The 18195-nt window shown below is 38.4% G+C and overlaps 1 protein-coding gene across 6 annotated transcripts in view; it reads right to left on the bottom strand.

Annotated features, from left to right (window-relative positions):
• Positions 1-18195, bottom strand: part of Tcf12 (transcription factor 12) — a 266208-nt gene that overhangs the window by 26260 nt on the left and 221753 nt on the right. For all 6 annotated transcript variants that reach the window (XM_038322509.2, XM_038322504.2, XM_038322506.2 and 3 more), the window contains 5 exons: positions 15037-15142; positions 13603-13742; positions 13026-13170; positions 12644-12708; positions 5695-5773 (listed from right to left, as the gene is read on the bottom strand). In XM_038322509.2, the coding sequence (XP_038178437.1) occupies positions 5695-5773; positions 12644-12708; positions 13026-13170; positions 13603-13742; positions 15037-15142 (535 nt within the window). The remainder of the gene's footprint in view (positions 1-5694; positions 5774-12643; positions 12709-13025; positions 13171-13602; positions 13743-15036; positions 15143-18195) is intronic.

Below are 18195 nucleotides of genomic sequence, written 5' to 3' on the forward strand. Positions count from 1 at the left end.
AAATTTCAATTCAGCAAGATGGGGTGGTAATGCAAACCTTTAAATCCAGCACTCAGGAGGCAGAGGCAGAGGCAGAGGTAGAGGCAGAGGCAGGTAGATCTCTGAGTTCGAGGCCAACCTGGTTTAAAGAGCTAGTTCCAGGACAACTAGAGCAACACTGAGAAATCCTATCTTGAAAAACCAACCAGTGGAGGGAAAATCATTTCAACCATTTTGGTCCAATCTTCCTCCAAACCCCTGTGTAATCAGGCTGTGACAGGTGTTCTGAAATGTCTGAAGACAGGACAGTCAGGAGGCATACAAATGCTTTGCAAAGTAGGTAGTTTCTGTGGTTCCTCGTGAGCTTAGTGTTGAGGGTGTAGAAGGATGCACTGCACCACTCACATGAGAAATCTGCACACAGAAGACTGTGCATTTATGTTGGGGACTTAACCCAGGGCCTCATACATGTTAGATAAATGTTCTACAACTCATTAAGCTATACTCCCCAGCCTTATATTTATAGCTTTCTGGATAGTAATATAAAGAAACCATGCAATGGGTCATCTTTACTCAGTGGGTAAAGATGCTTGTTGTCAAGCCTCACAACTGGGTTTTATACCTGGAACTCACATAACAGAAGAAGAGAACTGACTCTTGCTAGTTGTCCTGACTTCCAGATGTATAAATTATAGAAGGTGTTCCCCTCCCACCACACACATACAAAGAAACCACACAAAGATATAAAATACCACCCATTTAACCATATATTAAAAAAAGATGGGGAAAAGGCTAGGAGAGGAGGTTGGAAAAACTGTGATCAGGATGTAAAAAATAATAATAAAAATAATTTTTAAAAAGACACATAGTTAAACTTTGTTGTTGTTTTATTATTGATTGGTCTACCCACTGATACAACACAAGGTTAAAGCAGAATATTAGCAGGGTTAAATCAGTGATAGATATCTCTATGAACGTCACACAAATTCTGAGCTACACTTCATGGACAAGGGTCCTCTGACTGTACTATGTTGTTGATCATAAAGGGGTTGATGAACAGTTACACAAGACAGCTAGCTCAGAAGTTAGCACCATCATCTGGTAAAGTTCAGGTACAAGCATTTAGTGGAAGCTGGGAGTGTAGCTCAGTGGTACAATGTTTGCTTAGAATGTGTTAAGTCCCTAGCATGTGGTACACACAAAAATAAAACAACAAAAAAAACCCCATTTTATTTTAATCTGCCTTATAAAAATGATATTAAGAGAGATGAAAGCATGCCACCAAGCTAAATAAATGTATTTCTGATAATGGAACACTAATACCATTCCCTTCCGCGTATAGATTCTAATGTAATAAATTTAAAAAAATGGTAAATATACCAAAATATTGGCAGTCTTAGAGTACTGGTGTCTTATTAGCTATGGATGAGACCTGAGTGGGGGTAGGATCAGATTCTAGACACAGACCATAACACTAGCTAGCATGCATCTGATACTAGACAGAGCTATAGCTTCATCTCTTCGTAAAATTAGCATGAGAAGAAAATACACAGGTTAAATTTAGAATCATACTGGTGCCTCTTGCATGTAATTACCAACTATTGCATGCTGGAGAATAGAGAAAAGGAATAGTGCAAAGGCTGGAAGTCTTGGTGCAACTTAGAACAGACTGCTTTCCCTCCCCAGCCCATCACTTGTTGTTTGGGGCTGGACACGCCCACAGGGAGAACATATACTTTGTGGGAAACAATTTTTTTTTTTTTTGGGTTTTTCGAGACAGGGTTTCTCTGCAGCTTTAGAGCCTGTCCTGGAACTAGCTCTTGTAGACCAGGCTGGTCTCGAACTCACAAGAGATCCACCTGCCTCTGCCTCCCTAGTGCTGGGATTAAAGGCGTGCGCCACCACTGCCTGGCTGGGAAACAATTTCTTTAACTGTCCTGTGGTCTTTTTTTTTTTTTTTTAAACTAACTATCCACTCTAGAAATGTGGCTCTTAGTTTAGAAGAATTATAGCAAATTTACTTAGTAAAATTTATTGAACATATTTATAGGAAGCAAGCTAGGTGGTGAATAGGGTTAGAGCTGAATTATTTATTATTTCTAGGAAGACTTTGGTCATATCTAAATTTATTTCAGTATTTCTGATTTGCTCTTATTCTGATCAGTGCTTAGCAAGTACTTCACTCAGTAGAACTGGTTCATAAGTTAAGAGAATGGATACTGCCTCCTGTATAGCTAAGAACATTTCTAGGCCTTAGTTCATTTGTTAGTTCTCGTTTCTGGGACAGAGTCTTACTATGTACTATTGGGCAGCTTAGGAATTGCTTTACAGACCAAGCTGGAGATCTATTTGCCTTCTGTCCTCCTCACCCCTGTGTTGGGATTAAAGGTATGTACCACAATGCTTGGTTCCCAGTTATTTCTTATTCCAGACCTCCAGTAGTTTCTTTGTAACCTCACCTTAAACTCAAGCCTTCAGGAATCCTGCCCTCCACTGAAGTCCTAATCCTTACAGTTTGCCACAATATACCCCAGTCACCCTTTCCACACATGACTAGATGAGGGGGCAGGCACTTTCTCATGTCCAGATTTGGGCTGCACTTCCTTTATACTCACAAAAGCTGCTCTCCTCCTATTAAAATCCTCTTCATAAAATCTGTGCCCTAACCTGATCACAACTCCGTGTCAATCCTGTGGTTTTATTTTCTCAACGCATCTGGAAACTTGATGAAGTCAGGCAAGCGATTTAATACTGGGCATGCTCCTAGATGACATACATGAATGTTTTGATTAAACTGACATAAACCTAAACTCAATTTTTACTCGGATGTTCTGAGGGCTGCCACCAGGCCCTAAAATTACAGACTTTCCTCATCTATATCCCAAATGAAGGTAAAGAAAGTCAAGGAATGGCCAGGGGGTGGTGGTACATGCCTTTAATCTCAGTACTTGGGAGGCAGAGACAGGCAGATCTTTGTGAGTTCGAGGCCAGCCTGTTCTACAGAGTGAGTTCCAGGACAGGCTCCAAAGCTACACAGAGACCCTGTCTTGAAAGACAAAACAAAAACAAAACAACAGAAGAAGAAAGAAGGAGGAGGAGGAGGAGGAGGAAGAGGAGGAAGAGGAGGAGGAGGAGGAGGAGGAGGAGAGATGGCAATCTAAGCCAGAAGAGAAGAAAGCCCCAGGAGTGCTTATTCGCCGAAGGTATCCCCAGACGAAACTCCTCAAGAACGAAGAAGAAAAAGACCTCCATCCTCAAGGAAGGAAGGAAGGAAGAAAGAAAGAAAGAAAGAAAGTCAGTCAGTCAGTCAAGGAATGGTTAGCTTGTCTGCTTCCCAGGCTCCCATATTGAACATATTCTAACATCTAACACAAATGTGTGTCATTTTCTAAACTATAGTAGGCATAGCCATTTCTCTTTCACCATGAGCGACTATATTCTATACCAACTTTGGCTAGATCCCAATAACTAAAATAAACATGGCAGGTCCCCTTCAGATGCAGGTAACTGAGGCAGGCCCAGTGCTGGTCAATGAAATATGAGGATAATTCTGTAAGGGAGGCTTCTAGAAAAGATTTTTTAAAGAGACATGGGAAAAATGATCCTTTTTTCTTCTACTGGATACTGTTTGTAGTGTCTCAAATACTTGCAAAGAACTGCTAGGAGGTAGAACAGGGATTCTGACATGCAGATTTACAGTTAGCTTGCATTGGGCTTCTTGTTACTTAAGAACAAATGCTCACACACCATTAATCCCAGCACTTGGGAGGGAGAGGCAGACAGATCTCTGAGTTCAAGGCCATCTTGGTCAACACAGCCAAGTTCCAGACCAACCAAGGCTACATATATAGTAGCACTCCGTCTCCATGCCCCTACCCCCAATACTCTAAGAACAAATGGTTCCTTAATGTTCAAGCTAGGAGAGACCAGAGTTCCTTTTCCTTTCATCCTAAACTTCTTAATAAGTACAATGTCTTAGAAGTGTCCTCACAAGTGCTTAAGATAAAAATGTATTCTAATGGCTTGGAAAGTTCTGGAGGAAAATGAGATCTATTTATCCAAGAATGACAGTCATGAAGCTGCCTGTAAGGATCTGTTGCCTGTGTGTTTATCCTGTGCTGAGTCAGACCAATGGTCAGGCATAGGGAACATGGCTAACTATGGATGACCCACTTATTCCAGATAACAGAACAAGGTCATATAAGGTACAAAGCAATCTGTACAAACAGTAGTTCTGGTTCGCTGTTTCCTTTATCACACAGTGCTTTTCCTTCTTTCCTCCCCATCTCTGTTCTGTCATAGTGTGGGTATTCATATATGCAAGGGAGGTAGAGACAACAAAGACAGGAGAAATGTGCTTTTCTAAATACACTTTACTTGGTGTTTCAGTAGCATTATGTGGAAATGAGGACTACTGAATTCAAAGCAGGCTCACTAAACATATATAATCAGTAGCCTACATTTTGATCAGCTATCTGAGTTATAGGGAAAAGACTATCACTAGTCAAACCTCACTTCTTAACAATGCAGGAGACCTCAGAGTTGACTTGTATCAGTCTAAATTTCACTCATGCCTTCCTAGGTGCTGAGCACCAGGCTCCTCTCACATGATTAGTACGCACAGTAAAAGCAGACATGGACACATCCAATGACAAAGAGCAAAAACAGGCTGTGGCAAAAAATTATGCCAAAGATTTTGGTAAAACAGTGCCAAGATAATGAGCAAGGGTAAGTTACATCATTCTCCCTGTAATTTTAACTCTGTTAAAAAACTTTAAGTCAATGGGTCTTTCATCATCTTGCTTATGTGGGCAACAGCTGCTTCACATTTACTAGACAGCTGAAGCCATGATCTCTGAAAAAGTGGCCTAGCCTGCTACTAGCGAAGAGCAGCTGCTGCAGCTCAACATGTCCATCTTGGAATGTGGCTGAGTAGAGACACAGGACTAACAAAGCACAGGTGACAGACAACAAGAACCCTGACTTCCTGAAACCCTGCACAACACAACAAAGCTTAGTGAAAACTACCACACTGTCTAAGTGTGGCTAGATGGGAAAGCAGAGCCGTTGAGGCTGACCGCTGTGGGGGGATGGGGTGATTTCATTCAGTTGTCTAACAATGGCTCTTCTTCAAAACAAACACATTTTTTTGTCAGCAAGTACCTCCCCTCTAAATGTTGCTTAGCAAAAATATGGGTAAGGTTTTAAAACTATTGCTATAAAAGTATTTTCATAATTTTTCTTAATACTAATAAAAATTACCATTTATAATTATATTATCTCAATAAATTCATTTCAGAGGATAGTTTCAGAACTTGTCAAAATTAATGTTCAAAATCAGGAAATAGAAAAACAAACAACCATTTAGGCAGCTCCACTACTGCTGCTCATCCACAGCATAGTCCTTTTCTCAACAGAAAAACTACACAATCCCTGGTAAGTTTTCATTTAAAAATGTGTAATTATAACCTAGTAGTCTCAAAGAAGTTACAATTTTACAATTTGCATTGGAAACCTAGGAAGATTATTCATAAACAATTAAAGATGAGCAATTATTTCAGTATTTCTTCAAAATGAACTCCAGGCAGTTTCTGATTAGATATTTACTGTCAAAATGATTGTTTCATAATTTAAATAGGACTTTACTGAAATTTTGTTGAATCAGAATTATTTTCAAGCAGACTTGTATGTGCTATGAATAAAAGAAAAACTCACCTGTGAGAGGTGAAGGGGATCCCACCGGTGTTGATGGGTTTGATGGAAAACTACTGCTTGTATGGTCAGGAGAATAAATCTAATCAGGAAAATAAGAGATACATATGAGTCAGACAGCAGCAAAAATACAAATCCATCCATGGAGCTGTTTCTGTGATCTTGGTCACACTGCTCACTCACTCCAAGGCTCACAATGAAAACACTTTCATCCAGCTGTATACTATTTTCTCACTAGAACCAAAGTAGCTTCAGTTTTCAAACTAGGACAAAAAATATTACACAATTTCAAATGTGAGAGGAATAACAGAAATACATATTTCTTAATTATTGTTGTTGGAAAGTTTCTAATTATCAGCAGAAAAATCAAGACATGAGTTTGGGTATGGGTGCACCTCTGCAATTATCGACAAGTTCAAAGTCAGCCTGGGCTAAACAGCAGTAACAGGCCACGGAGCGTAGTCCACACCTGTGACTAGTACAAGGCGCAGAGGTGAGACTTAACTTTAAGGTCCCATATTTGAGCTGCGTCTTTGTCTCAAAATAAAGCAAGCTATTGTAAAGTTAAAACGTCTGGAAAGTAAATAATCTTTAAAAATATACCATTTAAGTAATATAAAAGTGATAATTCCACAAAAAAACTTAAAAATAAAAAGATAGAGCCTTTTAGGCTATTTGGTTATTGGTGGTTTGAGTCAGAGTCTAGGTTACATAACCAGGGTCTCGACAGACCTTGTATTTGTGATCCTCCCGACTCGGCCTGCAAGGTCTGGAATTGCAGGTGTGTCACAGAAAGCCTGGTTACTATGCATTAAAATGGTCTTTAAGTCAGGTGTGGTGGTGCACACCTTGAATCCCAGCATTCGGAGGCAGAGGCTGGTGGGTCTCTTGAGTTTGAGATCAGCCTGTTTACAGAGAGAGTTTTAAAACAGCCAGGGCTACAAAGACTTTTTTTTTTTTTTTTTAAATGTGTTCCCCTTCTAAAAAGCCAACTAAAGATTAACAGTTACCACTTACCCCTTTAAAAAGTTACTTATTTGTTTTAGTTCCAATGACAGTGTATTAAATTAAGCTTTCTCTAAAGGAAACTAAACTTCTACAAACATATTTCAAGATCTTTATCATCGTGACTCACTGTTTCTTATGTTCAGAAGTCAGTTATACACCTTTTATGAGCAACCAATGCTAACTTCATAAAGTATGTAATACAATATTGATGAGGGAAGAAAGAATAATTTCACTGATGCTGAACAGATAAGTCAGAAAATATTCACACAGCTGCATTCAAAGATTAGTTTGCCTTGCTGACCATTACTCCTCACCTGTGAGAACCAACTGTGAAAGCCCTGGAGAAACCCCACCTTCTGTAGTAGCTGGCAGCTCCCAGTTCTGTGCTGGTGCTTACAGTGCTTCCAAGCTATCCATTATCTGTCTCCTACTCTCGATGCTTGCCTAGTCACTGCTGTGCTGACAAGAGATGAGGGATGATAGAAATGGCAGGGCCTGTGCTAGGAATTCTCACTGGGGTGACTTTTGGGCTTCAGGTTTACCTGAAGGTTACACCTCTTCTACTTTCCAGTTCTCTTAAAGGTTTCCATAGAGTCCAAGTACCCTTTTCTTCTCTAGTCACCTGGTTAATAATATTCTTTGTGCCATGTTTACACATCCCGGCGAATGACTCCTGAACTAACTTCTCCACCTGGACGGACTGAGTAGGACACACCTAACTTTGAGTCACCACTTTTCTTCCTATCCTTCCCACCTTTTCCTTTCTTTTCCTCTATTTTGGTTTGTGCTCTCCATTTTCTTTGGCCTGGCTCTTCTCTTTGTAGATACCAATACTCACAAATTCTGTTTCTGGGATAGGTACACATCATTCTCACACCACTTTAAACCTGTGTCTGCAACCTCAGGTGTTCTTCCTCACAAGTTGTTCACCTTATTTTTTGACACAAGATCTCTCATTGGCCTGGACCTCTGGCTGGCCAAGCCCTGGGGATCTACTTGTCTTCCCAGTGTTGAGACTTGTTTGTTTTTTCCAAGACAGAGTTTCTCTGTGTTGACAGCCCGAGCTGTCTTGGGACTGGCTTTGTAAACCAGGCTGGCCTCAAACTCACAGAGATCTGCCTGCTTCTGCCTCCCAAGAGCTAGGATTAAAGGCATGTGCCATCACTGCCCGGCAAAAGAAGTAACTTTTTAAAGGCATGCACAACCACCACCTGGCTCCAGTGTTGGGATTATGAGTGATAAAATCTGCTATAATACATATTAATAAGAGAATTCTTTAAATGGTGAGATGTATCTTAGTATATAAGTAATGAGTATCAGTAACAGAAGAAAGTGAAAGTTTGTTATAGAGGCAGCATGGCATAACTGAGAACAATTATGTGGTGAGGTTCTGTTTGGTGAGAATTGGTGTTAATCTTCTAGGCTATATGTATCTCACACTTAGGTAGACATAGGCTTTCTCAGGTGTGAATGAACTGCCAAGTCTTTCAGCTCTGCTTTTTCAGTGAAGCAATCCCTAAGTATGTCAAATGCTGGTGAGAGTCCCTGTAAGTCAAAGAAAACAGGGGCTATACGTTTAAAGTCATATAGTTATATATGATCATATGATATATGGAGTCATGATATTGGAGGGACAGGACATGGTTCTGATCCTATACTCAAAGCAGCAGTGAGCTTTTGGGAATCACTGTGGAAATAGGAGAAACTATACTAAAATCTATCTTCTCCAAAAGAAGCTTCTCCATTTGTATAATAGAAGCCATTTTTACCATTTACCCATTCATTACACTTGCAGTTTGATGTGATATCGGACAGAAGTGCTGCTATTCATTCATTATCTACACTTAAAAACTGGGGGGTGGGGTGGGGTAGTTAAAGAGATGGCTCAGCACTGGCTGTTCTTCCAGAGGACCTGGGTTCAATTGCCAGCACCCATATGACAGTTCACACCTATCTGTAACTCTAGTTCCGAGGATGCAGTACCTTCATATAGACATACAGGCAGGCAAACACCAATGCATAGAAAATAAAAAAGTTATTCATGGGCATGGCAGATGAGATGGCTCAGTTTGCTCCCCAAGATCCACCTGGAAAGAAATCAGATTCCTAAAAGCTGTCCCCGACCTCCATGCTTGTTTGTGCCCCCCAAACAAAACAAACAGCGTTTTACTCTCATATAGAGAACATTCACATAGGGAGGAAGAGTAGTGCAGCACTACCAGTATATACTTAAGCCCTTCAGATGGCACATCAAATCACAACTTAATTAAATGATTTCATAAAATTCATTATTCTTTTAGAAATCCTAAACACCAGGCTTTTCTGGCAATGAAAATTCTAAATGAAGATTTCTTTCTTTACCTTTCTGACCTTAAAGAATTCCAATATTGGTATTTAAAGAAGAAAAAAGTCACTTTAAAAATGGAGGTGGCAGTGACTTAAGAGTCTAGGGCAGAAACAAAGTCAGAGCTCATTCTACATGCAGCCCACAGGCACCTATGGTTAAATGGCCAATGATGAATAACTCCCAGTACCTTCTGCCAGGCTTAAACGGTAATATTTCTCATTTTACTGCAACAAATGAGGCTCCTCCTCCTATCAGTCATGGTCCATTCCAATCAGTAGGGTGCCAATAAAGCCAGAGGCTAATGAAAAGGGCCTCAAACAAAAAGAAACAATGGGGAGCTCCAGGCCCAACCCTGGAACTGAGAGTCTACGGTTTTAAACACTGAAGCTTTTGCACATTTCAGTTAATCTTTATTATGCTAATGTTATTGAGTCTAAGGAACAAAGAAACTTATTTCATGAATTACTTCTAAACTGTCAACTTCCCTAGATTTTCTATTCTTTTGTTAGAGACTACTGACCATTTAACTATCTAGATTAAAGCATGCACATTTCTCCCTCTTCTTCCCTCCCTAGCTCATTGAAATCAAAACATAAATTATCACAAAGAAGTCTGATATAATCAACAAAGTTAAACAGTCCTCTCGTTTGATCTCTTCTAAATTAAAGACTGAATGTTTTGATATGGTATTAAGCACTGAAATAAACCAGATGTTTCTTCCTCCATATAACTCTCCATGGGCACAGTCTTAAAGGGTGATTGTCTGGCAAACGTTCAGGGACACACAGATTTTTCCTTTCCTTCTATCTACTCATGTGTATTATCTAAACTAGTGCACAATCCATAGGGCTTTGGGGACTTTGTGTAAATACCTTCATGTACAATTCTCTTTCTTGCTATCCTGAGATTAAGGCCACAATTATCCAGGCTTAAACCTAAAATAAAGGAACCTTTGCAAATGCATTATCTGGCCTTACATGTTTAATCACGCAGTATTCTGTGTGTTCTTTAATACCTAAACTGAAGAACAAAGATTGTACCCTCCGGTGTTTCACACATGAAAGGCCTTCTAAAGCAATTGGGGAACTAGAATTAACCTCTAATGACAACAGCAGTGTTTTCTCATGAAAAGTAGAAGCTATATTATATTAAAGATACCATATTCTAGCCATCTGAAATATTTTTTTTTTTTTTTTTTTTTGGTTTTTCGAGACAGGGTTTCTCGAGGAATATTTAACATAAAATTCTGATATGCATGTCAGGTTCTCCGATGTAATCCTCATTAAGTTTCTTCCTCTTATCTCTCCTAATTCTTCAAATCACCAAACAACTCACTGTTTTTGCTTTTTAACACATTTTAAACACTTAAACATTACTTATGAGAATGGGAATCTACAAGACAAACTGGAGAAACAATGTTGTTTGGGGAGATAAAGGGAGTCTGAAGAAAGGGATAGGAAGCGGGCACGTGAGGGTCTGCAATGATGGGGCAGATGGAATACATCACTCTTAGCTATGACAGAAATGATTTATGGAATGACCTGGCTGTTCCTGCCTAGTAACAACACAGGACTGAGTTTCATTCAATCCAGAGTTGAGTTTCCATAGCAACTAAAGCCCACCCAGTAGCTAGATTAAACATTTTTTTTCCTGGCTTCCATTCTGAGTAAATTTGAATTATTTTTTCTCCATATATCATCCTGTTTTGGCTAGTATGCTGTTCATAATATGGAAGGAAAATCAAGGATGTCAGGATAACTAAAGTAAGCTTGAAGGATCACTGAGAATATCACAAAGTCTTGTCTGCCCCTACAATGGTTTCTTCATATACATTTTCCTTAGAAAAACAAAACAAAACCTTAAGTGAAAAAAAAGATTCCCAAATGGTGGTTTTATTTTTAAATTTTGCTTAATAGTAAGAGTCAAATGTAAATGTCCTTTTACAAATGAATAAACTATCTGCTACTAGTTCTTCTAAAATGAGGAACATGGCATGCTAATCAAATACCCAAGAGCAATTTTCTTCTACAAAAGTTTTCTTCAGGGAATAAATTCAGAAAAAAAAGTAGGACAACTCCCTTTAACCACCCTGAATACTTCTAATACAGTTCCTATAGCACAGCTTCATAGATACCCAAAGCAGTGGAAAGGAGCACTCTGAGGCTAGATAGGGGGGATTGTATTGCATATGAGCTCTACTCTTACTAGCTACTGATCCCCAGGGCAAAGTACTTCATCTTTTGAGCCCAATTCCTTAACCTTTAAACCTCAGTTCCCCCATCTATAACATGGGGGTAATAATGCCCCGCCAGTCTTACAGGGTGTTCCTGAGGACTAAGTGAAACGGCATGGAAATGGTTAGTGCAGTGCCAAGCAAACAGAGAGCACTCAGACCACAGCTGATCATTTCTGTGGGTTTGTACCACCACCATTATTACGTATGTTCCAAGATTAAATCCAATAAACATTTACTGGACTCCACTGTGTACAGGGTTTCAATATGTGGTAGAAGAGTTTGACTTGGCTTCATTTCTTAAAAAACTCAGACTTACAGCTATAGAGAAAGGTTTATTTACTCAAACAATACATAAAGAAGTTTCTTTCTTCAAGAGCTCAACAGCTGCTCACATATCAGAGTTCTACTTTCCCTATCAACAGCAAATGTTTGAGAAAGTTCATTGTATTGCAGACAAAATATAAGACAACTCTGGAATTCTAAAAAGCATACTGCTTAAGACAAAAGGATGAGGAAAAAAATACAAGTCTAAAGAGAAACTTCACAAGGCAGAAAGCATAATTTGAAGCTGAATAAGTATATTTGAGTCTAATAGATTATTAACAAACACCCTTCTCTCCTTTCTGGCTTTAGCATTCCAAACTAATTTTAACATTTTAAGAGTTATATATTAAATGGTGATCACTGTTGTCCCTATTGTTTTGAAGTGATAAAGACTACCTGTACCATATTATAAAATCTCTTTGAATCCATTTTGTTCATTTTAGCACAAGTCTTTCAAGGATTCTGAGCCCCACCCTCTGGTCTGAGTGAACCAGCTGTAGCTGACTGCTTTTTTCCACAAACAAACAAACAAACAAACAAACAAACAAACAAACAAACAGTATTTTCCATCTTGTGAAAACCCTTATAAAGGCATTTCCTTCATATTAGATGAGTTGGGTTTTCTTTCTTGGCTCTTCTTGATTTATTTAAATGGGCCACTTGAGTATTTAAAATACATATATTTCCCCAAATTCCTTTGTTTTACCTATTAAAATACATATTAAATACATATTAAAATGAAACCACAAATACAGCTATTGTAGGTATGGAGTAGGTGGTGTTATAAATTAATTTAATGGTAGAAACAGAAAACAGTTCCTGGAACTAGGTCCTGTAGACCAGGCTGGCCTTGAACTCACAGAGATCCACCTGCTTCTGTCTCTCGAGTGCTGGGATTAAAAGCGTGCACCACCACCGCCCGGCTCAGAAAACAGTTCTTAAATGCATAATTATGTTAAAAGTGTTGTGACTATGCCATTTACTGTCCACAAAAATCTTAACCCTAGTTCATCAGTAAATGTGTACCCAATACTTACAGATGCCAAAGCCTTTCCAAGTGCATCACCCGTCTGTGAGCTTCCAGCAGCATTCCCTCTGGCTCCTGGATGATTCAAACAGGTAAACAAATCAAGAAGACTAGCAGGAATGCTACTTTTTCTTAAGCATGTACCTATTACTTCAAGGGTATCCTGGCTTGTGATCTCACATGTCACAGTGAATCAGGAAACACTATGTGCTTTAACAAGCTATAAAAATAAAGATGAGTTCCTTATTGGTTTTTGGATTAGTGAAACTTACAGGTTAATTATCTTCTTTCATTTTTATTTAAACTAACTACTAAAAATTTTATTGAACAATATGGGTTTCAATAAAAATCTCAAATTAGGATTAGGAAGCTATCCCAACCCAGAAGCTCACCTAGAATGCTATCTGACCCATTGATGGGAGGAGTATGGGAGGTGGCAACATATGGTGAGCTGCTGGTACTGCCACGGTGGAAGCTGGACATTGGCGGAAGACTCGTGTTTATGTCTGTAGGTGACACTGAATGTGGAGGATAACTCTAGGAAAGGGAAAAAGAGACATGATATATTACATGTTTTCTGAAGGCTGGGGCTATTGCTTAGTAGTAGAGCACTTGCTTAGCATGCATGAAGGTTTTATTCCCCCCTCCTTCTCTCTCTCTCTCTGTCTCTCTCTCTGTCTCTCTCTCTCTCTCTCTCTCTCTCTCTCTCTCTCTCTCTCACACACACACACACACAAATAAATAAAAAATTAAAGCACATGTTTTCTAAACAGGAATATACACTTGACAATCTGTATAACAGGTTAAAATGAGTATGACATATGACAAGTTAGTACTGTGTGACAGGGCACTCCCACTGAAAAAAGTTATGGTATAGTAAGCCTATAAATACTTCCAGGTTCACAAGTTTTTGTTAATTATTTTTTACACAAAAAAGAGGTAAGAACAAAATGTTGTCTGATAGCCTACCAAGCGGTCATGTGAATGAAGGCTGCCATAACTACTGGACTGAGACATGTGGGAAGTTGAGGTTCCCAGAATTCCACTAAAACCAGGCTGGCTCATCCCGTTTGATGAACTCCAAAGGTCAGAAGAACTGTGGGTCCCATCTAAAATAAAAAGAAAAGTAAAACAAAGTTTTTCCTAGCCAGAATTTTTTCTTTTGACTGTGTACAAAAAAATACAAAGGGTATAATGACAATTGAGTTCAACTGTCCAGTTACTACAATCTAGAATCATCCTGGAAAAGTAATTCGGCGAGGGACTGTCTAGATCAGACTGGCTGAGGGCATGTCTGTAAGAGGTTTTCTTAACTGGGTTAACAAATGTGAATGGTACCATTTTGTTGTCTGTGCCCTGACCTATTTAAGGGTGAAAAAAGGTGAGTGTACATGCATTAGCTTTTCTCTGCTCTTGACTCTGATGTGTTTATCTGTGTAATTCCCACTGCCTTGACTTCCCTGCTATGATGGATCGTCACCCTTCTTTAAGCTGCTTTTTGTCAGGGTACTTTATCACAGCAACAGAGACAATGCCTGCAGATACCATTCCCCCTTCCCACTTAGTATTCTTTCAGGTTTTCTTCCCTCTTAGCCCCCATAATTACTATTTAAAAAGAAGTGATTTTTATAGTAAAATAAACAAACAAGAACAAACAGTATAAGCTGTAATAGGTAGATTATTAAAACAATTCTCAAAAAACATATACTTCACACCAAAAAAGGTGAAATCTGGGGGCAAGCTGGATTTAATTCTTAACTAAATATTCAACCAAAGACCTTAATCCATAATAGGCAACACACATCATATCAGACATTCTGAAAATTTGGAATGAAGAAGTTTCTATTACAGCAAGATGGGGTAAAAAGTGACCACATTATATAGTGAGGTTTCAAATGAGATGTCAGCAATGACTTCATCTATAGCACATTCGAGGAACCATTTATGTAGTGATGTACACATCCCACATATATACTTACCACAATACCAAACCACAGGAGACCAAGTAAAAATTATTCGTCAAACAGGAATTAGAAGAAATGCAACACCTTTTCTAACATGTCTCAGTTCCTTATATTTACTCTTTATGGGACTGTTATGCAAACCATAAACTACTACTCTTTCTAGCCTTCATATTTCAACATTCTATAACAAACCACGGCAGCTTTGATCACTTTTCTGTTAGAAGTAGATGATCATTTCAAAGGTCTGTTGGATAATTTAATTAAATTACAATTAGCAATAAATGCCCCTAGATTATTGTATGGCTAAATTTTAACTGATTTCATAAAAAATACTTAGAAAAGTATTGTCTGAATTTCTGCACAGCTATCTTTTTTCTCACATTTAATGCTAACACACTGACAGTTCTGGCTGGCTCTCACAAATGCTAGTAGTGCTTACCTTGCATAAAGAAAGTGCTAGCGAACATACTGGTTGGTGGCTTGGGAGATGGATAACTAGGAGATTCACGGTTGAAATCGTCAGAATTTGGGGATGGTGCATATACCTTAAAATAAAACAGGAGAGTTAATTAAAATGTAAATGATTATATTATTTACATGAGTTCTATGTTTCACAAAGAACCTAAAAGGCTCATTTAGTAATCTCCATTAGTACATATCACAAACAGAAAGATTGCTACACAGTTGACATCAAATTTGGTTACTAACTATATGTTGCTTTTTAGCTGGTTACTAGAAAATAAATTACTTCAGATATTCATGTATTCCATCTTGTTATGACAATTATAAGAGATGGCTGAAAAAGGCCTAAGAAACTCAGACAGAAAAATATAATTTTCTTAGCAGCATGTGTTTTGAAATCTGATGGGGCAAACAAATGTTTTTGAATATTAAGCAGCACACAAACTTTCCACTGTTGTAAACTATAGCAGTTCAAACAAAGAGAATGAGATGAAATGATCCTGGTAAAAGGCATGCATGAAAGGCACAGCAACTTCCTTAGGAAATCAAATCAAATTCTGCTGAGAAGTCTCAGTTCCTAAATTTCAGGTATACTTCCAAGTTTGACATAAATTAAACAAAAAGATTATTTGTTAGGGCAGTAATGCTTTCTTTTAGTGAACATTTGCTCCAGATAAGGAAATTATGAACATTTTGAAATGTCAAACGGCCAACATTCAAAATCCTTGAGAAAACTAAATGGGCAGCCAAATGAACAGTGAATGAAATATGACCACAGTATTCTCAGAATTACTGAACTTTAGAAAACAAAACAAGTAACAAATAAAGCTTTACATGAAGCTTGGCATAGTGGCTAACGCCTGCACTCCAAGGAGGACGGATGGCTTCAAGTTCAACACCAACTTTGGCAAGAGTGAGACTGTCTTAACACCAACCCTGCCATCAAAATGTCTTACAAGAAAACAAGACTACTTATAGACTGCACAGTGAATCAGAAGGAAGGAAGGAGAAGAAGTGGCTAATCTCAGTGGCATAGGAAATTAATTCTGTTTTAATTTGTTAGGAGTACATCCAGTAAATTTCACTATAAAGTAAAGAAATTTAAATTTCACTTAACTAGCAAAAGTTAGCATTATCATTATGGAGACATATAAAAAACACACATTCTTTGTATAATCATTGTGATTTTCTGGAATTATATAGAAAAAACTTTGTAACAGTTACATCTTACAAGTGGGGGAAAGGGCCAGGCAGTGGTGGCACACGCCTTTAAACCCAGCACTTGGGAGGCAGAGGCAGGCGGATCTTTGTGAGTTCGAGGCCAGCCTAGTCTTGTAGACCAGGACAGGCTCCAAAGCCACAGAGAAACCCTATCTCGACCCCCCCCCCCCAAGCAAAAAAAAAGAAGTGGGGGAAAGGACTGTTAGTATATAATGTGGCATTTTTAACCCAACCAAATGCTTTTAAGCAGTGGTAAGAGAAATAACATTCAAAGGACACAGCTCACTGGCACAATGAGCCAAGCAAACAAGACCCTAAGGGGTGTGTGTGTGTGTGTGTGTGTGTGTGTGCCGGTTCTTACACCAAGGTTAAATGGGAGCAATTAAATTTTTTTTTACAAAAACTATTAATTATAAATTCACAAGCTATCAAAATTTACTCTTCCTAAAAGGTACTAACCATACAGAGTTCTCAATCTTCCTGAAGCTCAAATTTCTTATCTGTAAGGTAGCCTGATCCTGTACCTCACGGGGCAGATGAGATGAGGTATCAAATATTTAGCACAGTGCTTCTGATAGTGCAGGAAATAGCGAGTAAGAATTAGCTAATATACCATATTTCTACCATGACAACAGAAGAAATTATACTGTTCAGTATTGCCACTAATCAGTTTTGATGCTATCTGTCACAGGTTTTGTGAGATATGACTCTATTTATATAAGCACAGCCCATTGTACATAAAGGTTAGAAAGTCCTTTTCATCTCTTCTTTCTAGTCCTGATAATATTAGCATACACATGTATTTTCATTTGACTTGGTTTTCATGTTTGTTTCCTGTCACCTCTTCAAAGTAAAATGTATACCTATGGTACCTGAGATGTTTGGAAAAGCTATGTTCTTAGAAATTAACTAAAATTAACTAACTCTCCTGACAGGAGAGTGTGATACATACATGTATTAGCACACTTTTCTATTTTAAACCTATCTCATACAAGATTGCATTAGTGGGATGGAGGGGCTGGCTCAACAGTCAAAAACACTGGCTGTTCTTGTGGAGAACCCAGGCTCTATCCCCAGCATCACATGGAGGTTCATAACCACCCATAATTCCAGTTCCAGGGGATCCCATACTCTCTTCTGGCCTCCAAGGGTAATAGGCATGCAAGTGGCGTACAAATGTACACATAGCCAAAACACCCATACACATACAATAAAAAATTAGCTTTATTAGTGTAAAAAAAAAAAGAGAAACACCATGGCAGATTTGTGTAATTGTGTTTGTGTCTTATAATTTTTTTAGGAAAGGAATTTGACTATATATTTTTTCTTAAATTTCCCTTTCCAAAGCCTGGCATGGTGGTTCACAACTGTCACCTCAAAATTCAGGGGGCTAAAGCAGGAGGACTCCCATAAATTCAAGGCTAGCCTCAGCAACACAGCAAATTCCAGAGTAGTTTAGGCGGCAGAGTGAGGTCCTATGTTAAATAAGTAAATAAACAAGCAAGCAAACAAAATCAACAAAGCTTCAGTTTCTAATCTTAGCAAAACTGGGAGTCTTTTGCCTTTTTCTATACAGAATTCTCCAAGACAAGGGACACCATAAAAACAGAAAGTAGAGGAAGTTTCTAGCCTTTGCTAGGAAATACAAATCAGAATCAAATGTAGAAGATAGTATCAGAACATGTGCTTTTCATTACAAATCTATTCTTACTACACACACACTTTATCAGAAATAACTATAATTTATCCAATATATTCAAGTTATAGTCCAAAATATTTGAAACTCATACATGAGAATTATAAAAAAGTTCCAGTTTTGATGCATCATTTCATGCAACAAAAAGACCTATATAATTTTTCATCTTAAATTTCAAAATAATTTCTTGATTTATAGCTGTCTTTGGTACCTTCAGTT

Source organism: Arvicola amphibius, chromosome 3 (genome assembly GCF_903992535.2).
Source record: "Arvicola amphibius chromosome 3, mArvAmp1.2, whole genome shotgun sequence".
Taxonomy (NCBI): domain Eukaryota; kingdom Metazoa; phylum Chordata; class Mammalia; order Rodentia; family Cricetidae; genus Arvicola; species Arvicola amphibius.